Here is a 26,734-nt window from a genome sequence, read left to right as displayed (position 1 = left end):
TTTTGGCTCCCAGTGGCATACCCAAGTATATAGTTGGTAGTTCACTAATTCTACCCCCGAGGGTCCTAGCCAATGAAGATAGGCCAGTCACTTCATTAACGGGATACAAAAAACTTTTATTCCAATTAATGTGTAGTCCTGAAATTGCCTCAAAGAGAACAAAAATGATCCGGAGCATCATAAGCTGCTCTCTATTAGCATCACAGAAAATCAGTGTATCATCCGCATACTGCAAGTGAGTGATCTCCATGTCAATCCCCAATCGATTTGCAACTTTGAAACCTTTCAGCCATTTCTTCGGCAATTTTTAGCATATCATTCAGTCCCTCCATCGCAAGATGAATAAGAAAGGGGACAAAAGGTCTCCTTGTCTTAAGCCTCTCTATGAAGAGAAAAATCCAGTAGGAGAACCATTAATTAAAACAGAAAATTTCACAGCGCTAATATAAATTTCACCCATCGTAACCATCTCCCCCCAAAACCCCTTTTTTATAGGGTCTCGAGTAGGAGATTCCAATTAAGATGGTCATAAGCTTTTTGTATATCCAGCTTACAGAGGATGCCCGGAACATTACTTCTCACTCTTGAGTTCACATATTCATTTGCCATAAGAATGGCATCCATTATCTGTCTTCCTTTGATGAAGGCTAGCTGTTGAGTATCCACCAACTTGTGCATCACTTTTTTGAGTCTTTCTGTTAGCAACTTAGAGATGATTTTATACACACTACCAATTAGGCTGATGGGCCTGAAATCCGTTAACTCCTTTGCACCCATTTTTTTTGGGATCAAAGCCACATAGGTAGAGTTGAAGCTTTTTTCAAAAACACATCTCTCATGGAAATCTTGAATTGTAGCAACTACCTCCCAACAGTGAACATAAAATGCCATGGTGTATCCATCCGGGCTAGGAGCTTTGTCTCCAGCACATAGTTTCACACTTTCCCAAATCTCCTGGCTACTAAAGTCTTCTTGCAGCAATAGATTATCTTCCTCAGAGATTCTGTTGCCTTCCCTGCAACCACCAGAGGGTCTCCATACCTCAGTCTCTGAATATAATTTCTAGTAAAAGTCGACAATTTCCCTTTTTATAGTTTCAGGATTTCTAATAGCTTCTCCACCCACATGTTGTTGTCTCCCTGTTTTAACCAGTTAACCCTTGATCTTTGCCTTCATGCTATCTCCTCATGCTTGGCTATGTTTTCAAACTCAATTAGGAGTCCAGTTTTCGCATGAATCTCTTCTTTACTAAGAGGTCTTTGGTCTTGTTTTTCTTCTAATTCTACAAGCTGACTGAGGATACTCTATTTTTGCATTGCTAGATTTCCTTGGATAGTTTTGCTCCACTCCCTCAATTTATCTTTTAGAGCTTTCAACTTGAAGGCTAGGATGTAGTCTGGCCTTTCTTCGCACACAAAGGATTTCCACCATTCTTTAGTTCTATCCGGAAAAAAAAACTCCGTATGCAACCACTAATTCTCGAATTTGAAATACGACCTTATCGGTTCCCAGTTCCCACTATGAAGCATTATAGGTGTGTGATCAGAAGTAACCTTGTGAAGGATTGACTGTTTGATGTTTCTAAACCCCTCGTCCCACTCATCAGATACTAGAAATCTATCTAGCCTATCTGGTATGTCGTGTCTATTCCCTTTCCTCCAAGTATAACTGCCCACTACAAGATGAGGGTCCAACAAACTCATATCCTCAATAACATCGAAAAAATCAATCATTGCCCTCGTGATTCTAGAGCAATTCTTCTTTTTCGAAGGAAATCTGTGTTGAATTCTCCACAGACTACCCAAGGGCCCGTAAAAAGTCCTCTAGCTGCTCCAATTTCCCGCCACACTTCTTCTCTTTCTACTCTGTTGTTAGGTGCATAAACGCCTGAGAGAAACCAAGTACAATCTTGATTCTTTCCGGTGAACTTACAGGATATAGAATACGCTCCCACACTACTTACTTCTCCTGTCCATGTTTTCCCATCCCACAAAATTAATATGCCGCCTCTAATTCCACTAGCTTCAAGCTGAACAAATTTTGCCCATCTGTTGGCCCACAAATAATTCACAATATTCTTGATATCTCCTTCAATTTTGGTCTCTTGAAAGCAATAAATATCAGCTCTCCGATTGCGAATTAAGTTCTTAATTGTGCACCTCTTACTTGCCTGGTTTAGGCCCCTCACATTCCATGACACAATATTGATAGTCATTGATCACTTGGTATTGTGTATCCCCCTTGCTTCTTGTACCATTACTTCTGAAATTGCTTCCACACTCTAGGCTCTTCAGTTCTTTCGTTCTTTTGATTGCAGGAGTCAATTTCATAATTGTCTCTTGATTGTCGGAGTTGTTTTGCCTCATGCTATCAATCTTCATAAAAAGCAATGTTGCTTCCTCTTTGCACCCCTTTATGTCTACACCGAATTCCTTGGCAAATTTGATGATATTCTGATGAATCCAAATTGGAATATCAAAGTCTGAGTCTGCTCCTTCCTCTGTGTTATGTTGATTGAGTGGTACTGCCTCTTCAATTAGTGTCAAGCTCAAATTATTTCCGTCAATTCTTAGTGGGATAAATTCTTGCATGTCAGGGATACCTAGAGATGAAGGAGTTGCTGGATTCCCAAATGTCTTATTTGATGCTTCTTCTTCATCACTTGATTTCTGGGCAACAACTTCTTTACTCATGTTGTTGTATTTATGCTCTGTTTTTTTTCCTCCTTCAATGTCAAGTGTCGTTGCAGAGGTTAAACTATTTGCCTCCAGTTCAGCTGCAAAAGGATCAATTAAACGAGAAAAAGTATTATTTACATTAACAGGCCCACCATTCATGCATTAGGCTAGGGGGTCTGGGCCCAATTTATTGCTCCTCTTGTTTGCTGGCCTACTTCTCTTTTGAGGGGCAATTAAATTAACCTCAGCCTCACGTGCAGGCTCACATGCCGGAATAGCTAGCAAATTCAAAATAGCTGAGTCATCAGAGGGACCCACGTGCCCTGACACTTCAGTAAACCCTAGCTGTCCTCCATCCCCTTTATATCTGGTCTCTCTTCTTCAAACTACTGGTCTTTGAAGGTACTTCTTCATGTTCATCAGAAATCACTCTTGCCGGAGCCTCAACCCAGATTTGGACTTTGAAAGTCAATCCTTCATGGACCAACTCCACTAATTTTGGGACTGAATCGCCATCTCCTTTCACCTTAATCCTTGCCCACTTCAGCTGATTTCGCAACTTTGTTTATTCTTTAGTTTGTATCCACCCACCACACAGGTTACCAACCTCACGTAAAACTTTCTGAGACTACATTTGGAGGGGTAATCCTACTATTTTGATCCAGACCTGGTCCAACCTTTCGTCTACGGAGTTTGAAGTCGGTGACCACCACTGTAGAATGATTTTGTGAGATTTCTAGAACCAATTACCTCTGACAATGTGATCTGCGTCAGTTTTGTTGGGGAACTCGACCAGAAATTGATTTCGCCCTATGTCGTAAATGTTGATGCCATGGTTGCGCTTCCAAGTGTTTACAGCCCATCGGCGAATTTCCGACAATGTGATATCTGGATTCTCCTCAGGGAAACTTCTGACCACGCTTTTCGCTAATAGCTCGTTTTGTATTCTTGTTGTTGCACCTAAAATAATTAGCGAGTTCTCTTTTTGTTGGATCCTTGCAGCATTTATTTCTCTTATAGCCCATTTTTCGTTCCTGACAGTGTCTGAGTATAGTAAGCCCCCTGAGTTTCTCTGTGTAATACTTTGACTACCTTCTTGGACTTAGCATTAATGAAATTCGTTATTTTGGTTGCAATATCTATCCATCCGGAGTTGAATGACCATTCAGGGATGATGATAACTCCTCTCCTCTTACCCTGCATATTTATAATGCTAATATAGCGTCCAGATTTGTTGTAATTTCTTGAAAAGAAAAACTCTAAGTAGTGATCACGGAACTTCCACCTGCGTACTGAGTTCCCAAGACCTTTTGATGCCTCTTTGAGTGTGTAAACCAGCCACTCCATAGTCTTCTGACTGGTACTCATTCTTGTCATCATATTGCATCCTCTTTCAACCAATTCATACCATGTTTCTGCTCTAGAACCACCATGGTAACATCGTATGACTTGAAGCCCACTGCAAAGTAAATGCTATCATCCCCCATGTCAATAAAAGGATTATGAAAAAATAAGGGCAGTTAAGGAAGGAAAGGAATAAGGGGTTGTTCCGATGATCGAATATCGCAGGAAAAAAAGGTTCTAGAGGCCCAGAAGGGACCTCTAAAAAGTTACCTCGGAAGACGTGCCTGAGAGCTTTTTTAAGATGTGATGTTTGTCCACTCCCGAGATATCAAAATTCTATCAATTCTGGAAGCTGGGTCATTATTGTCCCCTTTAAACCATGTGTAAACACTGCCTTCGAGTTGTAAACCAATCAATTTCAGGTCATCAATGATATCTGAGAACTCCCTCATGCCCCTAGTTCTTCTCACGCAGTTTCTCTTCTCTGAGATGAACCTAACAACATTGAAATCACCACATACAGACCATGGATCATCTATTATTCCCCTTATGCCCCCAGTTTCCTCCCAGACATGCCTCCTTTCTATATAACAATTAGGGGCATACACCCCTGTGGTATGGCAAGAAAAATTATATAATTGAGCCTCAAATTTGCAGGTCAATAAGTATATGCCGGCTTCCACAATATCCCTTTTCCAAGCCCTACTATCCTATAGCATTAAGATCCCCCTCTAGTTCCACTAGCCTCCAAGCTTGCATGTTTGGTCCATCTCCCTCCCCAGACTTGTCAGACTTCCTCCACCATACACCCCTCTAATTTTGTTTCTTGCCGACAAATAATATCTGCATTCCATTCCCCAATTACACTCTTAACTAGTCTTCTTTTGTCTCTGTCATTCAATCCCCGTACATTCCATGTTACTAATTTGAACTTCATTTATGACATATAGGCAGGTTTCTCCCCTTACATCTATTCCCGATATTTTTGAACTTAACATCAAAATTCACCAGATTTTTCAACTCTTGAGAGCCTCGAGATCTTGTTTTCTTGCACACTGTTTCTGTTTCCATTCTCCTGGCTTGTCTCGAACTATTTACCTTTAATAGTAGTTCAAGAGCCTCTGCTTCATGGCCATGGAAATCAGCCCCAAGAATTTTCCAAAACTTGATCAAATTTTGTTGAACCCATATTGAAGTCTCCTTTCTTTATTTCTGATAACTTCCAATTGTTAATCTGCAGTGGTTCAGCATCTTCTATCTCCCAATTTCCCACCTTGGTGATTAAATTTTGTCCCCCTACTTCTGTAGTTCTGTTAACCTCCAATTCATTGTCTATCTGGTTCAATTCATTATTTTCAATTTCGATCAGTTGGTGCAAAGATTTGACAATTATTTCGCCCACCATGTTCGCCATCTCTCTCTCCTCTTGAGCAATTTGATTGGTCTTCTGCATGTGTGAATTCTCTGTATCTCGACTATGTCGATGTTCAAAAGAATACAGCGGTAAGTTGCAGCTCTCTTCGCATGGGCCTTTCCCTAAAATATCATTGAAAATAACTCAGGCTTTAAAAGTCAGGCCCAATTGTTTAAAAACCCTTCTCTTTATAATGGGCTGCTGATGGAGGCCCAAAGATAAACCCTCAATTAAATGAGGCACATGCCCCTCACATGATTTTCTTATTTCTTCACTGCCAGTTGTGGTCCACCTACTACCCACATGTTCTCCGACAGGGAAATCCCTTAAAATAAGGGATTGAGATCCTCGGACCCCTGGGTAAAAGAAAGACATATACTTCTCTTCTCGATGTTGTCACCAACAACTCCGAGATCTCCATTCATAGCTTCCAGTGGCACTTCAAACCTCACCTTTCTCTCCGCCCATATCGGAAAGATGTAGACAACCCCGTACCTAGAGATGGAAACTTCTTTGGGTATGTTCCTTCCATCATTTGCTACCAGTATTCTTGCCCACATCATATGATTCTTCAATTTTGTCTCCTTTTCTGTATCTACCTATCCTCCGCAGAGATCTCCTATTTCTTGTAACACTTGGCTTGACCATAGATGAAGGGGAATACCAATGATTCTAACCCAATTCTCCTTTGAGAGAATATTGTTGGGAAAGCACCCCACCATTCAAGATTGAACCTTTGATTCTTCCAGTTCCATTGCCCTTGAAGGGTCTGTTCTGCCATGTTCTTGTTGGGGAACTCAAATAGAAACTTTCCTCCATTCATCTCATAAATATTCACACCAAAGGCCTTTTTCCATGACAAGGATGACCAACGTCTGACCTTCGATAGTGTAGATTCCCCCCCCCCCCCCCCCCCCCCCGCGGTCACATGTCCCATTAGACATCTCTTTAATAGACCATTCCCATGGCTTTCAAACTGTGGTTATACTTCAGATTTCTCCTCCGAGCTTTTTGATAGCCATTTACTATCCTTGACAGCTCTAGCATAGGGATACGCAGCTTCAGTAACTCTTGATGGACCAGGCTTTACCAAATTTTCAAAACATCTAATGAAACTTTCAATTTTGAAAGCAATGTCGTACCACCCTGCATTAGTGGCCAGCTCTGGAATGACAAGGACAAATCTCCCCCATTATTAATGGTTGTGATACTTATAAATCTCCCATGCTTATTGTGTTTTCTAGTGCAGAAGTGCTCTGCCTCTCTCTCTGCAGTTTTCCATCTCCTAATCAGCTTGTTCTGACCACTGGATGCTTCTTTGAGAGTGAAGTATATCCATTCCATGATTTTGCTGCTCATGGATGATCTTCTCATCATTTTCCGGCTCCTTTCAACCCATTCATACCACAATGTTCCTTCATCGCTCCACCTTGTGATATCAAAAGATTTGAATCCAGCATTGAAATAAATCTGATTTCCCCCCATTGCTAAAAACTGGAATTAACAGATTTGAATCTAAGAAAGTAAACTACCACGTAGGTAATAGATTAAGAAAGAAGAAAGAAGAGAAGAAAGGGAAGAGGTCGATTTTCCGGCCGAAGGACACCGTAAAGGATAACCCCCCCAGGAGGTAGGAGAGAGAGTTATCTTGGAAAAAGTGCCTGAGTGCCTCGGGCATGAGGTTATGTAAAGGTGAAATTTTTGAATCTAGAGCAAAATGATTTTTTTGGGGTAAGGTAGAGTAAAAGAAGTTACATGCCTACGTTTACATGCATGATTCTCAAGTTCCTCTTTTAAAATGAGCAAATATCTAAAGAACATTTAAACTTAGCGAGAACACTAAGGAATATGTTCCTTTTGTTGTATGGAGCATCTTAGGTAATGCTAAGAACTACGAGACTGTTCAATAATTTGGAAAGGCTGCCTAATCTGTGTAAATGTTTAGAAACTTTAAGATGCAACTTCTTTTCATATCTTGTGGAAGCTGGAAATATAGATATATTAAAATTTGTTATTTATTTGTGTAATCAAATGAGGTAAATGGTATGATCCTATGAATATTTTAAGCTCTTTAGCACTTTAACTAATAATAAGGATGCTTAACACACACTTATCTTTATGACTAAAATCTTAAGTGTAGTATAATTGATCTTTTCTAAAGACCAGCACCAAACTTGGTATTGTTTCATCTTTTTCTTTTTTCCGATTGGTTATTGTGGTTCAATGAAGTTGGGTTGAGCACCATTAGGTCTCAGGTTCAATTCACGATAGAGAGAAACACTAGGTGATTTTTTCTCATCTGTTCTAGCCTTGGTGGACAAAGTTACCTGGAACATGTTGTTGGTGGGAGGTGGCAGCCCAGCAGGTGATCATGTGGAATTAGTCAAGATGCGTGCAAGATAGCCAGGACACCATGGTTATCGATAAAAAAGGAGCAGCAAATTGTGTTGCAAACTGCTATGGGGATTGTATTAAGTACTATAATTGATCTTACTTGGTTTTTCTTGTTTTTCCTCAATTGGTAAAAGTATTCACATAGGAATTGTTTCATCTTTAGTTTTTGATACATTTACCTAAATTATACAAGTAAAAATTAAGGGTGTGTTGCAAACTGCTAGGGGGTATATGGCCATAAGTCCTAATGCGACATATTACACCATATGTTAATGTAATAGTAAAATAAGTTCTCAGTTCAATTATACAAAGATGTGCCCTTTAATGACATAGGTAAAATTACAATAACATTCACTTAGAGAATAAGCTTGTTAGTGTATTTCTCTAAGATAATTCTCCAAGCATAGCAAAACTAACAAGGGGGAGATAGAGTAAAGAAACAAATTTTCCCCAGCAACAAATAATATTTACCTGATGTACTCCAGAAAGGTTGACAAGGGCTCCGTGGCTTGGCAGAGCATGTGATTGAACTCGTCCACAAGTTTGACAGTGCATTTCTCCACAATCGTAGTAGTGTGTAAAGGGGAAGGCTCTACAAACGGCCAGCAAAAGTAGAATAAGGAAAAATCTGACAGTGGTCTGTACTAAGCGTTGCAGAAGAAAGGTGTGTTTTCATGAAATCTAAAATATTGGCATTTAAGAAGCAGGTATATGCTGCTCAGGATTCCTCCTACTATCCAGCAAATTCTGGAATCCAGACATCCAGAAAACAGAAGCACCTTGAGGAATGATAATGTAATAATGGCTACCATTACACAATGTTATATTATGATACAGTTCTACATAAAAATAATATTACAATGTTATTTAGAATATATTTACAACATACTGGGATTGTGATTTTACTTATAAAAGAAACAATATAATGTTACATGAACATTTTACCCAGGACGTTCAAAAAAGCAATAAGTGAGAAAACATATCTGATAAAGTGACCAAACAATGCAATAATACAAATTGACATGCCAAAATACTGAGGAACTTGCTGTGCAATAGTTTGCTTCGTCTCAACTCTCAGGTACAGATAAAGGAGAAGGTTGCGATAGGTTGAAAACCATCGTAAAATTTGTCATTCCATGACGAAACCTCATAAATACAGATTTCAAATGCTCATCACCAACTAACAATTACCAAATACATAAGACATCCAAAATACCTCTCTATTGTAATCCAATAGAAAAAGATTGTCATTCCCATTAAACTAGCTATAATACACAACGACTATTATATAAGAGTTAAAGTGATCCCAAGCCAATCCAGAACCTACAGAAACAAACTACTTACAAACTTTTAATTACAAATCTGACTCAACTTCAAAATAATCCAATCGATACCGAATACAACAAAATGCCTAATCTATCACGGGGCTTCAATCAATTTACGGCCATAGGCACCAAAATTATAAAATAAGGACTATTACGTAAGAGTTAAAACTGATCTCAAGCTAATCCTAAACCTACAAAAACAATTCCACTTACAAATCTGAGTCAAACTTCAAATAATCCATTTGATACAAAATACAACAAATAGGCATAATTTATCACAACGCTTCAATCAATTTACGATCATAGACAACAGAATTATAAAATAAGGACTACAATATAAGAGCTAAACTGATCTCAAGCTAATCCTGAACCTACAAAACTAAACTACCTCAATACCTACAAATCTGAGTCAACTTTGAATAATCCAATTGATAAAAATACAACAAAAATTGCCTAATCTATCAGAAGTCTTCAATTGATTTACGACCATAACATAACATAAAGGTTAAAATGCTCTCAAGCTAATAACGAACCTACAGAAACAAACTACCTCACTACCTTTTTACTTACAAATCTGAGTCAACTTCAAATAATCCAATCGATACAAGACACAACAAAAATGCTTAATCTATCAGGAGCCTTCAATTGATTTATGATCATTCCATATGAGTTAAGCTGATCTCAAGCTAATCCCCGAACTTATAGCAACAAACTACACCTCACTACCATTTTACTTACAAATCTGAGTCAAATTTCAAAACAATCCAATCAATAAAGAAACAACAAAAATGCCTAATCCATCCCAAACCTACAGAAACTGATCTCAAGCTAATCGAGAACCTACAGAAACAAAAACAAAAATGCCTAATATATGACGAGGCTTCAATCAATTGATGATACATTAAACTCAAGCTAATCCCAAACCTACAGAAACAAACTAACTCACTACATTTTTCACCTTTCACTTACAAATCTGAGTCGACTTCAACCTAATCCAATCGATACAAAAATACAACAAAAGTGCCTAATCTGTCGCGCAGTATTCAATCGATTTACGATCAAAAGCAATGGAAAAGGATGACAAAGCAACAAACCACCTCAGTACGTGAATACCTAATTACCTTTTTACTTACAAATCTGAGTCAACTGCCAATAATCCAATCAATACAAAATACAACAAAAATGCCTAATCTACTGATCTCAAGCCAATCCTGAACCTACATAAACAAACTACACCCCACTATCTTTTCACTTACAAATTTGAATCAAACTTCAAAACAACCCAATCGATACAAAATACAACAAAAATACCTAATTTATCAATCGATATAGGATCATAACATAAGAATCAAACTGATCTCAAAATAATCCCAAACCTACACTACAAAACAAACTACCTCACTACCTTTTCAATTGCAGATCTGAGTCAAACTTCAAAATAATCCAATCAATACAAAAACAAAATTAAAAAAAAAGCCTAATCTATCACAAGCTTCAATCAATTTACAGCTAAACTGATCTCAAGCCAATCCAGAGCCTACAAAAACAGACTACCTCACTACCTTTATACTTACAAAACTCAATCAAACTTCCAATAATCCAATACATACAATACCAAAAATGCCTAATCCATCCCGAACCTACGAAAACTGATCTCAAGCTAACCCCAAACCCACAGAAACAAACTACTCCCTCTGTTCCTTTTTTACTTGTCACAATTTCGTGTTTTTCAAGTCAATGATATGAACTTTGACCAATATTTCAATATGACAAAAAATTGAAACTTATAGCACTTTTCATTTAGTCTTTGAATATCTAAATTTTAATTTTCAAACATGGAGCTAATCTAATCTAATCTAATTTAGCTTTAAAAATTAGTCAAACTGACTCTCCAAAAGCAAACATTAACAACCATTTGGATCGGAGGGAGTGCCTCACTACCCTTTGCACTTACAAATCTGAATCAAACTTCAAAATAATCCAATACATACAAAAAAAACATAAATGCCTAATCCATCCCGAACCTATGAAAACTGATCTCAAGCTAATCCCAAACCTACAGAAACAAACTACTCCCCCTGTTCCTTTTTTACTTGTCACAATTTCCTTTTTTTCAAGTCAAACGATATGAACTTTGACCAATATTTTCAGATGTATGTTTTCATAGCATTAATATGAGAAAAAAACAAAAACTTATAGCACTTTTCGTATAGTCTTTGAACATCTAAATTCTAATTTTCGAACATGGAGTTAATCTAATCTAACCTAACCTACAACAACATACCCAGTGTATTCACAAAGTGGCGACTATTTTGATCGGAGGGAGTACCTCACTACCTTTTGCACTAACAAATCTGAGTAAAACTTCAAACTAATGCAATCGATAACAAATAAATACAGGACAAAAAATGCCTAATCTATCAGGCAGGATTCAATTATACGATCATAATCACCAGATAAAAGGACGTGAAACTAACCATTCTGGAGATAGGGACCGTATTCAGTAGCGGAGAGGTGCATCTTAATATCATCAAGGGTTTCACATTGACAGAGATTGTTGTAATCAGCAGCGGTGAGAAGACCAGATCGATGACCTCTAACAATGGCTTCTAAATAGCCACTGTGAATGTTGAACGTAAGCGCTTCGAATCCGTACATGATGATTTTGATACAGATCTGAAGCGGGATTGAGAAGGAGAATTTGAGGTAATGAAACCAATGGGAGATTGATTAGATTAGATGTGATCAATTTCTAGCCTATTTCACGTGTTCCCTTCATATTTTTGACATGTATCTTTTTATTTCTATGTCATAAATTGAGGTGAAAATGTGTATTCGTTAATTACAATAATAACATACCCAATATATTTGAATTTGAAAAAAAATAAGTATATGTAATTTATACCACTTTCTATGGAAAGACTGGGGTAAGTATGCCAAAACAATTCTTTGACAAACAATACTCAAAATCTACTTGTGCTTTGACAAACATTACTCTTACGATATTGAACATTCAACCACTACCCATCCACACACTCTTTAATTCACCCCCTTAATTTATTTAAGCTCTAATATGATTATGTGACTTGTTTAAACCCCTTCACATGTGTAGAAATTCACACCACATTTATTTATAATGTATTAATTCATTTTTTAACTACATCCAAGTGATGGTCTATAACAATGGACATAGATCGCTGTGGTCTACACATAAGCATGATATCATTCAATGCACTTCTAAAGGTGTAAGTCTACGGTAGACTAATCTAATCGAGGGCTAACATAGGTCATGATCTACGAAAGTCTATTAAGTGACACCACCACTCCAAAATTATCTATTTAAATCTTTTTTTATTAAATTATTTTCTTCCACCAGCCCCAAAATATGTGATTATCCATTTAAATCATATTATATTTAATTAATCTCTTCCACCAGCCCCAAAACATTTTATTATCTATTTAAATTTATATTTAATTTATTTGTTCATTTTTAACTGCATCCACACGATATTTTATAGAAGTGCACATAGATCAACGTAGTCTACGCATAATAAGGATATCAATCGATGCACTACTACAGGTATAAGTCTGCGGTAGATCAGGCTAATCGATGGCGGATATAGGTCATGATCTACGACAGTCTATTAAGCGTTACCACCAGTTCAAAAAAAGAAATTACTTTTTCAGCGATATAAACGGTTACTTTTGTAAGCCATCAGTATTAACACTTCATTTTTACTTTATATATAAGGTGTCCATCCCTCATTATTTTATTTCGTTCACTTTGTTTTGTTTATAAAAATTCTACAATGTTGCAAGCATCTCAAACATCCAATTCTAAAAATATTCTAATTTGTCATTATGGAAATGCGGCTGTCTTGAGAACGTCACGCACAGATTCAAATCCTGGTCACAAATTTTATAATTGTGCAATTGCGAAGGTGAGGTGTGTATTTTTTTTAAAAAAAGTTAAGTTAATCGTTATGTAATTATTATTTTTTTCCTAGGATAATGGCATATGCTCATTTTTTAAATGGCTTGATGAGCTATCACCTCCGACCAGTTCATCAACATTGAGTCCGGGACTCGATACATTAAATTTTCAAGGCTTGGCAAAATTTAATCTACTACAAAGGCTCCAACAATACGAAGAAAATAAAGATTTTCTCATGACTGTTCAAAAAAGCCGAAGAACAATGGGATCACTTTAAAATATTGTTACATGACACCCAAATAGAGAGGGATCAACTAAAACAAAAATTGATTTTGGCCGAAGAAAGGGAGAATGTACTAAAAATGATGTTATGTGCTATACTGCTAGTATTCGTTATTTGGAAAACTGTAACATGGATGTAGTGATATTGAATAAATATTAATAGTTTATTTTTCTATAATGTTAATACTATTTTTGGTAGAATCTTAGTCGATTAAACAACACGTCAACTTAAATTCGACCACCAGGGTAATGATAGACTATGCATACAGTATATGAAATATTAAGTATGTATTCTATGATATCAAGCAGACAATGTACCAATTATGATCACACCATGCATATTCAAATTCCATGCCACAAATCAGTTTGACACAAACAGATTCACTGCAGAATCATAACAAGTTTCATAAAATAAAAGAATAATTGTCATATCCTACTACCATATCCTTCAACCTTCATATTTGAGAAATAAAAAAAATTATCATATCATAACCACCATGATTCAACAACACATTAAACGATTTAGGATTCAAATGTCTTTTTCCATAAGTTCCTCATCAACACAAGTGTTACTGTTGATTTCATCAACAATGTCCATGACTACATCTTTTTGGTCAGCTTCAGCTCCTTTTTTCTCAACATCTGCAGTTGTTTCTTCATTCTCACCTTTTTTTTTTCAGCATGTGCAACAGCTGGTGCTTCTTCAGTTTCCTTTTCTTCCACACCTTCTTCTCTTTCTTCACCTGCAGCAACTGTTTCTTCCTCAGCTTCTTCTTTTCGTTCACTTGCTTCTTTTTTCTCAACCAGCTTTGTCAGCTTCTTCTTCAACAATTTTTTTTTTTCTCATCTTTTTGTTCATTTGCTGCCGCTTCTTTTTCTGCTTCTGCAGCTTCTACTTTTCCACCTTCTTCTTGGCTCTTATCTTCTTCATCATCCAACATTTCTTCTTCACTTTCCTCTTCTGCCATAACAGAGGCCAACTCATTTATTTTGCTTTTTTTTTTTCTCCTTTTTCATTCCTCTCCGATTCACGAAGGTCCACATGCACTGTATCATCATATTACAAAGTGTTACTGATATTTAAAGCTGAAAATTTATTAACAACATTAATTATTGAATGAAGTTACCTCGCTCGTGTTGTCGCTTATCCATTTCCTTTTTCTTCATTCTTTTCTCTCTGATATAGGCAATAATATCCAACATCGCTTTCTCGATCACAGTAACACGCTTATGAAGATCCCCGGGGGATGAGGTTCCCGCTGCATCTTTGGAGGTGCTCGGAGAATCATCATCACCAACGCGTACTCCAACGGGGTTACCACCCAAATCCCCGTCATCATCACTGCATTCATTTGAAGTAAGGACAATCACCCCTTCTAACTCTTTCTTCAAGCCATCGAGGACGTTATTCTTCACCTCATCCGTATATGGCTGAAACGTAATCATGTAATTCATTTTCGTCTCACGAATAGTAGGGATGATGTACGGGTGCACATTCTATAAAATATCAAAATTAAAAATAACATAACATTCGATGCAACGGTAGTATTATTGCATAATAGAAAATAAGTTCATACCTCGATAACTTTTCCTTTATACTTGAATGGGTTGCCTTCGATTATCTTGTCACTTTTTTATAGTGTGCCATCTGAGTATGTAGAGAATGGGAAGGGACTCATCCATTGATTTTCCAGCAAATTCTCCAAGATCAGGAAAGGCCTCATAGATCTAAATCTGCAAGCAGTACAACAGTGAAAAAAATAAATCAGAGTTTATGACAGAGTATAAATAAAATGAGAATTTATGGTAAACTCACTAAAGGGTTTATGGTAGATACCATGAATGCCCAAGAAAATCCGAATAGAGCATAGGATGCCTTCTGCTTCTCATCAAATACCTCTTTCTGCTTCTTCAGGTCACTTTTCTTCTTTAGATAGTCCATGGTCAATTGAAATGTCTCTTTCCCACATGGATACTTCTCGAAGAAACTCAATGAATCAACCATTCAAATCAGTTTTGTGTCGACAACCTTCGTCGAATCTTTTGTAAGCAACATGGTGTGTAAGAACCAAAGTAGACAACACTTGAACTTCTGGTCCTCATTTAGTTTATTCTCTTTGATCGGGTGTAATAAGTTGGCCGTCGTGATGTTTTTATTTTTCGTCACCTTAAAACAAAAATTGTCCCCCTTTGCTAACACCTTCTTCATTTTTTATTCACTGGGGTATGATGAGCAGTTCAGCCCCGTGATCAAACAAAACTCTTTCAAGCCAAAACAGGCAGGCTTGTTGTTAGCGCAGAACCACATCTCATGACGCATCTTATCGCTCCTGATGCATCGCAACAACAAATAATGGACCAACTGCCCATTGAACTTGAGATGTTCCGACAGGTTTCTCAGGTGTTCAAAACAGGATCGCTTGAATCTTTTCTTCAATTCTTGGTTGACAAGAACTTGCTTAAATTCTCGATAAGCAGCCATTCTTGATCCGACCGATATCTTTGTCGGGAAAGATCCGACCTCGTCAATTATCGTTCGAAGGTTATACTGCTCCATGAAAATGCACCTTAAAAGATATGACACGGATAAGAAATCATTATCCCCATCATCATTATTACTCCCACTTCCCTCGCTCTCTTCACTGTCACCACTGACACTCCGCTTGATAACATCTTCACTAGAATCGACGTACTCGTTTATCTCCTTTAACTTCCAATCCGATTCGGACACCGACTCTTGAATTTTCTTTCTTTTGAGACATTTTCAACTGCCTCAGCTCTTCTTTATCTACTGCTACCAGCGGTACCGTTTTGCATTTAGGAATGATGATTTTTTTTACCCATTTTCAACACAATCTACACCTGAAGAACAAATCTCTCATTTTCAGTTCATAGACCACAAGTCGATCAAAAGAAATAACTCAATGCTCAAATGAAAATCCCCTGAAAAAGTTAACAAACACCCCACCATTAAACAGTTCACTACACAAACATACAATAACTTAACTAAAATCCAGCATGCGAAATCAAAATACAACAATTGCTAAAAATTAAACTAGCGCACCTAATCAAACTAATTAGCTATTAATATTTTAATTTTCACCATTTCAGCAATCATGTTTTAAAAGAATTTCATGCGTCTCAAAATTGATTTCAATCCAGGGCATTCTTATTTCATAGACCACGGGTCTATGGACAGAAACAGGTCGCTGTTCAAATCAAAGTGCCAAAATAACTCTTCAAACAACAATTATCCCACAATTCAACACATCGCTGCTAAAAAAACACAATTAAACTAAAACACCAAATTCGGAAAAAAAAATCCTACTTCACTACGAATCGATTAGCAAAAAAACCCGTTTAAATGGATCTAGAAATGATCGAAACTTCATTTTAACTAACCTTACGAAGCAACAATCACCCCTTAGCAACTGGAGAAGAAGCCGAAAAGATAATGACGTTTTTTGGGAGAAGTAGTTTCAAAAACGGGAGTTGGGAATTGAAGAGGAGAGAGAGGTTTCTTTTTTTTTAATATTGGAATAAGTGGAGTGTGTTAGATGTATTATATTAAATTTGTGAAGTTGTAAAAATGATGAATTGGTCCCTTGGGCCCTATTTTTCCCACTTTTTACACCCTAAATCTAAAAAATAAATCAAAAAGAAATTAAGTGGGTATTTGACAAATTAGTTTTGCAGGATTCCTTCTTTGCCAATTATTCCCGAAAGATTATGTATAACGAAATATGCATTAGTTAATTATATATTTTTAATAATAGAAGCGTATAACGCAAAAAGTTTCCAATCACAAACTCATTATCTAATGACTAATATATTCAAATTTGAAACTTTTAATTAGGGAAGAATTATTTCATTCGTCAAACCACATTCTCGGTGGTGTCTTATTTGATGAAATTCTTACATCATTGCCTATTTTCTTTGCTTTATTAAATTAGCTTCGTTTGGATTTCATGAGTCGTAAAATAAAAAGCGGTAACTTCTAATTTTACATCGATTATCCAATGACCAATGAACTAAACAGACACATCTTGTGCTTATGAGCCACTAGGACTATCAAAAAACTTAATAGATAGACAAACCCACCCTGTAGATTGCTAGAGCCCCTTTCGACATGTCATTTGTTTTTGAATTACCATGGGAAGATGCTCTTTTTTCATTCTGAATTATACATGAAATTGTTGAGACACGCTCGAACTTTAGGAGGGTCCTATTACCCCTGGACTAATTAAAATTGTATTTTTGGCAACCTTAGTATCTACGTGACACGTACATGGCACATCAGTGAAGTGAATCAACACACTGAAGATTCATGTAGACACATATATGTGCCACGTAGGCACTACGATTGCCGAAAATACGATTTTAATTAGTCCAGTGGATAGTAAAATTCTTTTAAAGTTTAGATGTATCTCACCAATTTCGTGTATATTTTAGAATGAATAGTGCATTTTCTCAATTACCAATATAAGAACCTTTCCGGCAAAACACACTTCAACGAGTTCATTTCAAATTGCACCATTTTATTTTTATTTTTAAAAAAATTGATAGTTTCTCTTACATCTATTTAGCTAGTGGGGCATTGGTCATAATTGAAAACAGTAAAGGAAGGTTCCTTCTTTATTCTCTTTAGGTACAAAAAAATATAACCAAATAGTACTTGATAGGAAAACAACTATTTTCGATTCTTCTTCAATGATTTGGAATTTCTGGAAGCCTTCGCTATCTATCTAGGGTGCAGCATTCAAACTGCGACGACACTTGTATTACTATCCCAAAATTACCAAAAGAAATTTATAGGTCCAGTAAGATTTATCAAAATCAAATATACACATAATGGCTGAAGAAACAAAATAGCCATTTGTGACTCTTAGAAATCTTTTCGATCTGCTGCATCTCCACAAATTCATCTTGAATGTATAGTGGTGGTTGCCATAACAAACTTCATTGTGTAGTTTCATTCTTGTAGCCTGATGCTCTTCCACTCTTACCAATCAAAAACGGCTCGGGGAAATTATTTTCAGGATGAATGTCGAGGCCGTGATATGACCTAGTCGCGAAGTACTCTGCGCCAGATTTAGCTGTTCCGCGCATTAGAGTTTGCGAGTCCTTGTCGCGAACACGCAAAGCCTTCTCTGTGATGTTTACTAAAGCAGAAACTCCATCTTCAACATCTTCAACCTCTGAAGAAAAAAAGACATAGTTAAAACCTTTACAAGAAGAACGCCTTACAACAACAATGTCATACCCAGTGTAATTCCACAAAGTGAGGTCTGAGGAGAGTGGTGTTACGCAGCCTTACCTTTACCTTGTGAAGGCAGAGAGTTTGTTTGCGATAGACACCTCGGCTCAAGCAAAGCATATCAAAAATCAAATATGTAAAGCAAATAAGGTAGTAAAGAAGCCAGGCAAGAAACAAGAGAAAAAGAAGCAATCAACAAATAATATGGTAAGTGCAGCAAAGGAAACCATGGGAAATATTGAAGAATACGATAGTAGGAGAGTAAAAATAACAATAACAGGTAATACTGTAACGACCACAAATAAGGGAACTAGACAACACTCGACTACCTACTAACCTAATCCTTGACCTCCATATCTTCCTATCTAAACAAGACGAACGATTTCAAGTAATAAATAAAAGAAAAGGCATCATAAAGGCAGAAGTAATCACGGGCATGCCACAAGGAAAGTTAAACAGTATTCAAATGAAAAAGGTAGTCCAAAGCAAGTGTTGGAAGCACAGCTATAAAAGAAGCAAGAACTGAATTTGCAGGATCGGAAAGATTTCATTTACACCGTTGAGTACATGAACAGAGAACATCCAAGACCCACAAATATCATGAAAACTATATCCCAAAACAAACCTAATTCATGAACTTAAAAAGAATTAGGACCATGAACAAAACTTATGTTGCATTTACTTATCCATAACAGTTACAATCAAAATCATGCTTATTTGCAAGTAAATGCAAAGGACAGTATACGTGTAAAGAAGTGAGTTGTTCATATCTGAACAGAAGCTACGCATGTACAGTTTTATGGACCCAAAAAATAAATAAAAACAGAAGAGTGCACCTTGCTGCTCAAAATCTTCCACATATCCACCCTGAATGAATGAAAACCGTGCTTCTGACTGTTTTTTCACTTCCATAGGGGAAGAAGTAATCAAATCCCGAAATTCAGTCACATAAGCTCCAGTCCATTCGCTATCTCTGGAGAAAAAATGATTAAACAATTTTTAAATATTGCTGCTTCCTCTAGACAAACCAAAAAGGAAATATCGCCAGCTTGTCTGTCCATAAATGTGACTACAACAACATACCCACTATATTCCCACATTGTGGGGTGTCCATAAATGTGACTATTTATGATATATTTCATCTATTTCCTAAATTTTCCAATTTAACGAAACACGCTATTTATCCACCTTTTCCAAACGTACCCATAATAGAGGCTACCTGGCACTTGTAAAGAAGAAAAACTTCAACCCTTTTCTCACTTTTCTGCACTGACTATATTCCAATAATGTTCACAACAAGTATCTTGTATTAAAAAATTGGAATAATCATGAAACCACAAGAAAGCAATTTCAGACTACACCAAATTGAGGACTTGAGTTTCAGTTGAATGGCTTTGGAAATCATTATATGGTAGAATTAAGATTTGGAAGTAGTAACTATTCGAAGGATCCAATGAAGATATATTCAAGGTGGAAAATGTAATACTAGTGTAGGCTGAATTTTTTTTCTCATTCCACTTCCCCTCCTGGCTTACTCAAACTCCCAGCCCTTATTTGGAAGTCAAGAGTTATCACCTCAACACATCGATGAAAGCTAAGAAAAATAACTTTTATCTTTTTATACGTAGGGATAACAGAATAACAAAATCACTAAAAGAAACATGAGTGGGCAAAACATAAAAAAGGAGCTTGAAATAGTACCTGCCGAAAGCAATCATTGCCTCAAAAGGAGTAATAACTGGAGCTAAGAACTCTTTACTATCCAATAGAGCAGTTTGTGCACACGAAACATATATGAAGACATCGCACTGCATACGTACAGCAAGAGTTTCAGCAAAATCCACAAATAGAACAAATACCGCCGAACATCATGCAGCTTAGGTGATTTACCTCAGGAAAGTTGGCAAGTTTTGCAGGATTAGGTCTCCCCATAACAAATGTATAGGCTTTCTTCCCAGCTCGTGTAATCAAGTCCTTCATCTGATGAATCATGTGGAGGTAACCAGCTGTACCAACAATAGAAGAATAAAAGTCTTAGTCTACCTACTGCAAAGGAGTAAAACATACAAATCATGCAACTTTCAAAAAAGCACCATATCAAATCCTACAAAGCCCCAGTATGTATACTAGAAAGTACCTACTCCAAGTGTTCCTACCAAGATCCCTATGATGCTAGCATCCTTTGCTTTCTCAATAAGGAAGTACCTGCAGAGGCATCATTAGTACGAAAGCCATGAGCATCAAAGAAAGAGCAACCAACTAGTCTGTCAGTTGAAACGAAGGGAATAATACATAAGAGTTGCTAATAATACCTACGCTTAAGAATCCTTTTCTGCTGAGAAAAGTCATCCACCAAAAGATCTTTAGTAGCATCATATCTGACTGGGAATAACGCGGAGAACATAAAAGACAACAATCAGTAACATCTAAAAGACACAGCTAGCATCAAATTTTATACGCATCAGATAGAATTGTCTTCACACAAATCCTACTGAAAAATAAATCTTCTGATATAGAGAAAATAATTTCCTTTTTCTTTTTTTTTTTAGAAGAATAGAAGAGAAATTTCAGAGACATCAGAACGTTAGTAATGTTTTTGCCTCAAACTAGAATTGTCAACCAAGAGAACCAATTGGACTTGGAAAATCAAAATAAAAGAAACAAAGAGAACAGACAAAAACATATCTTATTAGACCAACAAAGGCAAAAGACGGGAATAATAATCTTATCTTGTTGAGATTGGGAAGTAGACAGAGATACGAAAACAGATAGTGTTAGATAGATGATTTTTGGGGTCTCGGAAAACTAAGTGAGACAATTCCCAACAAGGAGAAACGGAGGCAATTCCAATGTATCCAAAGACAGGCTTCACAACCAAACATTTTCAAGGCAACAATGACAACTTTAGATACAAGCAAGTAAGACCCGTACCTATTTCACAAGCATTGTATGTCATTAATATATTTGCAAAGGCTGAGTCATCTGAACCAACATAGAAAAGCAAATAGTCCTCCATCCTGTGTCCCACAGGTAATGACCACGTCAAACCTCCAATACAATATGGTGCATTGTTCTTCTCAGTAGAACAACCATTTGCGCATTGATGGTCACTTAGTTCTGGTTGCCCATTTGTCGAGCTTAAAGTTTCTGGAGGAGTTATAACTGGAGACATAATATCCGCGAAACAAACTTCCAGTTTGAAGCATGATTGTGTACTGATTGATGCTTTGATTTCTGTGATTGCATGTGCATATTCAAGTCCATAAAGAACCTGCAGTTTAGACAGCATATTTTTTTGGCATTGAGTGGAATTTAAAATTCTGACAGCTCTTATTGCTGTATAAATAATCAGAAATCACAAAAGTAAAACCTCCCAGCGCTATGAATCACATATGGAAGTCAATACACTTTCCTCAATATGATGAGTTCTAGCTTTAACAATAGACCTAAACATTAATATAATTCACACCATTGCCACACATAATGAAAATCAAGAACATCGTTAAGGTTATTGTATAGAATATCTTGATGATTGTGCTATTCACAAGAAAATCATTAACAATAAGGTACAGAATTTTATTTTATTTTTATAACCGTGGTTTCTGGGCCAGCTTTCGCGCACCTCGACTAAATACACGAGATACCTGCCACCTCCCATCAGCATCAGCTATCAGGTAACTTTGTCCACCAAGGCTAGGACAGATGGAAAGAATCACCTAGTATTTTTTGTATTTGCTGGGATTCGAACCTGAGACCACAATGAGGTACAGAATATTCTTAAAGATTATCTAATAATAATCAGAATTCCAAGAAATTGGATTTTCTTCAGGTTGGTATTTTATTCACAAAACAATAAAAGTGAGTGCCATATCGCTACAAGTACACTGTAGTTGCATCTGCGTCCTTTTACTTTAAAGTGTCCAAAATTGTCCAAAAGATTATCAAGATGATTTACATTTTTCAGATTTGCACCAAAATTTCAAAAATTGTAGGCATCTAACTTTGTACAGCGAATTCCAAAAGTTTTTCTTTCCCGAAATATCTCAAGTTTCTCTCCTTCCAAATTGTCCACAGTATGCAACAGGGAATAGTTTTCCGCAATGCCCTTAAGCTGTTTCCTTATCTCCTCGGACTTTTCCAACTGCTAATGGCCTCTTAAAGGTTAAAAGGTATAGCCCAATTTGCCCCCAAAAAAGTTGCTGAATAGACTCCATAACTACCAAAATACTTGACGATGCAGGAGTAGATGCTCAGAATCTTCCACTGAACTTTCACATAGGTAACATCTGCAGCAGATACTGAATCCCTTTTTCTGGAGGTCAGTTTGTGTTTAACATGCTCTATGCTGTCCATGTGAAGCATACAACTTTTAAAGGTGATTAACTCATCCAAAGTACTTTTCATGCCCACTGGTCTTCCCTAAAACTTCATTCATCATTGTTGTAACAGGACTTAGCTGTAAAGATTCCGTCTTTGCTTGCTTTCCAGGATAACCCATCATCCAGTGAGGTAGATATAGATATACTAATCCCATCAAACTTACCAATCAGTATGGCTTTTCAGCCAATTTCCCAATTATGGAAGTCCATTCTAAAACTTGCAGTATCCAGACACTCTTTCTTTCCTAATGTGGGACAAAGATTTGAAACTTCTTGTCCTTTTCTCCTGTACTTGCGACTCTCAATTAATAAAGTTTGGTTTTATCCGCAGGGAAAATTCTCATTCAATTTCCCAAGTTTCACAAAAGCATTATTTACTTTAGTGTTTTAAACAAGAAATTTCAAAGAAAAGAACAGTGAAATCTTAAACAACTACTTGAAAGCATTGAAGTTTAATATTACTGATCAAACAAAAAGAAGAAAAACAACTTCACGCAAGTATTGCACTACACAAACATGCTTATCGCAACTTACCCATGCTAAACAAATGCAGAAGCAAACAATAGATGTAGTAAGAAGCAGTCAATGATACCAAAATACGTTTGCCAGCTTTTCCAGTATACTCGCATAGTTTTTGAGCACACTTTGACACATTTAGTGAAGCTTTCCCAAGGACAAGAAATGCCGGAAGAGTTGATGTCCTGCAGAAGAAATAGTCAAATCCAAACACTAACTTGGTCAACTGTTTCCAAAAATCACTAATAAATAAGCAACAAAGTGTGATGAAAATCATAAAAAGCAATACTCACGGACTGAAGCAAGTATGACCATAATGGATAACACAGTCCGCATTGGCATGAGATGCTCCAACTTCATCGACACAACAATTTCCATACATAGTATCTGCCATTACATACAGCCTAACATCCTTTGCATCTCCATTGTTTCCAGTACGTAACTGGTAGAACAAACGGAGTTTTTCATGTAGAGCAGCAACTATCCTAGTTGAATCTTTCAATAGTTCATCTGGGAACTAAAAGTTTAAACAAAAAACTCATCATGTACCATTCAAAGGCCACTGATCTTCTATACATAGCACCTTTATCAAGAAGCCCCACTACATTTCATGGAAAAGAAAAGAAACAGAGAGAAAGAGAAACTCCTGTTCATTACATTCCTCAGATATTTTGTTATTCCTACAGACTTTGAATCTATGAACAAATTGCTCTAGAAAAGGAAATTTGAACTGTGTATCAAATATTTCCACAAAGAAATGGGATTCGAATGTTTTATCATGATTAAACAAGCCGTGTAACAGAGAAGCCCTCACATTATAGAAGGGGAAGCTCACCACCTTCTTGAAGAAACAGGCTGTTGGAAGAGATTATTTCAACTCAAGAACATATTTACTCCAATTACTCTTCTTCTATATCAACTGAGTAGCTAAATATGCAGAACGTAGTCTCATTATTATTTCGTCACATCCGAATGCTGACCAAAATGTTTTAAATTGGAAATGACCCCTGTTCCAAATAGAGTTTTTGTCCCAACTCTTATTAGTGCTACATAATTTGAAAGCCAACACACGTGAACAACATAGCCTCTCACCAACATTACAATCAAATTGATACTTATCTGAAATTCCTGCACTAAGACGCTATCCCTACATTTAAAGTCAAGTATGCTAGAGAGAAACAATAACACCACGCCACGGCTATATAAATCTTTACTTCTTAATTAAGATCATTTGTATCCTCATAGTACAAAATAAAATAGAAGTAAAAGAATAAGTCAATTATATATAAATACTAATAATACTAATAATAGAAGTTCTCTATCAAGTCTAAAACCTATCGTCAACTATACTTTTTATTGATAACTGTGTTATCCAGGACAGCTTTTGCATACCTCAACTAATTACACGGGATACCCGTCACCTCCCACCAGCCTACCCTCAACTATGAGATGTCACCTATGCTAGGAGAACTACGGACGCCAAGACTTCCATTAACTGAATTACCAATGTTTCTTTTGCACGTTAAATGTGCAAAAAAAGGTGGTTTTTCAAGCTTTTCTCCAGCAATTGCGCAAGCTTACGCCCAAAATAATTTGCTAAAAAACATATCTCTTGCAAAATGTGAAACCAATAACACAAAAATAATACACAACCTAAAAGGAAAATCCCTGTTTATATTATGAAATTGAGTACTAAAAATAACAATTTTCTTTTTAATAATTATGGTGTCCGAACCAGCTTTCGCACACCTAGACTAATTCCATAGGGTACCTGCCACCTCCCTCCAGCCAACAACACGTACCAGGTACTCTATCCACCAAGGCTAACTAAAAATATCAATTTTGTTACTACTCAATATAAAGTTGTTGTCACGTGATCACTAGGTGACAGGTTCCAGCTGTGGAAACTGTCTCTTGCAGAAATGTAGGTAAGGCTACGTAGAATAAATCCTTATACTCCATGATATAGTGGGAGCTTAGTGAACCAGACTGTCATTAGTATGTCATTAGTATTTGAAACTGATATATTTAAATAATTGAGTACTAAAAATAACAATGTTCTTTTCGATAACCATGGTGTCCGAACCAGCTTTCGCACAGCTAGACTAATTCCATAGGATACCTGTCACCTCCCTCCAACCAACAACACGTACCAGGTACTCTATCCACCAAGGCTAAAAGGGCAGCTCGGTGCACTAAAGCTACCGCTATGCGCGGTGTCCGGGGAAGAGCCCCACCACAAGGGTGTATCGTACGCAGCCTTACCTTGCATTTCTGCTAGAGGTTGTTTCCACCAAGGCTAACTAAAAAAATCAATTTTTTTACTATTCAATATAAAGTTGTTGTCATGTGACCACTAGTTGCAGAAAAGTAGGTAAGAATGCATACAATAGACCGTTATAGTCCAGGATATAGTGGAATTAGTATTTGAAAGTGATATATTCAAATAATTGAGAACTAAAGATAACAATTTTCTTTTCAATAACCATGGTGTCCGAACCAGCTTTCGCACAACTACACTAATTCCATAGGATACCTGTCACCTCCCTCCAACCAACACCACGTACCACGTACAAGGCTAACTAAAACTATAAATTTTGAAAAGTAACAATATTATGTTATAAATATGTTGCTTCCATGTGACTACGAGGTGATACTATCCTTCTATGGACTCCGCATATAGCGGGAGCTTATGCAGACAATTTCAAATTTATTTCCACCAAACAAAAAACTATAAAGTTTACCTATAGCAGGTATCCGTGTATTTAGTTTAGGTTCGCGAAAGCTGGCCCGAACAGCACGGTTCTTAAGAAAAAAAAAAAAACTATAAAGTTGGAGAAACAAAATGTGTGTACCTGTAGAGCAACTCGACGAAAAGCTCTAGCTGAGATGAATTCAGCAACACGGTCAATTTCATAAATCGATTCCAAATCCATAGAGATACTAAAAAGGTTTCAGTAAAAGGCAAAAATCCCTAAACCTCAAGCAATCAACAGAGAAGCCATGGAAAGGTTAGAGAGAAAAATAACAAAAATGGCCCCTTATGTTTGAGTATAAGTTCGCAATAGTCCTTTGAGTATACATTTAACAGTTTAGGTCCTCAAAGTTTTCCAAAATAATTTAATATATTTGGTCTCCTTAAAACATTTATCAAACTCTTTCAATTAGATTTGACGAAACTAATGACCAAAATTAACTATAGACACCAAGA

At 36.7% G+C, this 26,734-nt stretch overlaps 2 protein-coding genes across 2 annotated transcripts in view; both read right to left on the bottom strand.

Annotated features, from left to right (window-relative positions):
• Positions 1 to 11,990, bottom strand: part of LOC107854548 (V-type proton ATPase subunit d2) — a 22,104-nt gene extending 10,114 nt beyond the window's left edge. Inside the window, exons 1-2 of the mRNA XM_016699559.2 lie at positions 11,633 to 11,990; positions 8,302 to 8,422 (exon numbers count right to left, since the gene is read on the bottom strand). Of these exons, the coding sequence (XP_016555045.1) occupies positions 8,302 to 8,422; positions 11,633 to 11,813 (302 nt within the window). The 5' untranslated portion in view covers positions 11,814 to 11,990. The remainder of the gene's footprint in view (positions 1 to 8,301; positions 8,423 to 11,632) is intronic.
• A 5,988-nt stretch (positions 11,991 to 17,978) lies between these two features.
• Positions 17,979 to 26,734, bottom strand: LOC107854567 (2-(3-amino-3-carboxypropyl)histidine synthase subunit 2). The gene is made up of 10 exons (XM_016699578.2): positions 26,379 to 26,734; positions 23,817 to 24,040; positions 23,600 to 23,708; positions 21,560 to 21,899; positions 20,941 to 21,010; positions 20,766 to 20,833; positions 20,519 to 20,634; positions 20,330 to 20,436; positions 19,465 to 19,601; positions 17,979 to 18,569 (listed from the first exon to the last, which is right to left on the bottom strand). Exons 1-10 carry the CDS (start codon positions 26,457 to 26,459, stop codon positions 18,331 to 18,333), a joined length of 1,491 nt encoding a protein of 496 aa, XP_016555064.2. The 5' UTR covers positions 26,460 to 26,734; the 3' UTR covers positions 17,979 to 18,330.

This window comes from Capsicum annuum, chromosome 10, assembly GCF_002878395.1.
Source record: "Capsicum annuum cultivar UCD-10X-F1 chromosome 10, UCD10Xv1.1, whole genome shotgun sequence".
In the NCBI taxonomy this organism is placed as follows: domain Eukaryota; kingdom Viridiplantae; phylum Streptophyta; class Magnoliopsida; order Solanales; family Solanaceae; genus Capsicum; species Capsicum annuum.
This window is presented reverse-complemented; position numbering and strand designations above follow the sequence as displayed.

Coding starts and splice junctions, on each gene's coding strand:
- LOC107854567 (XM_016699578.2), bottom strand. CDS start 26,459: ATGGATTTGGAATCGATTTATGAAATTGACCGTGTTGCTGAATTCATC. Junction 20,834..20,940: donor AAAAGGATTCTTAAGCGTAG/GTATTATTAGCA, acceptor ATGCCTCTGCAG/GTACTTCCTTATTGAGAAAG. Junction 20,437..20,518: donor AACTTGCCAACTTTCCTGAG/GTAAATCACCTA, acceptor GTACGTATGCAG/TGCGATGTCTTCATATATGT.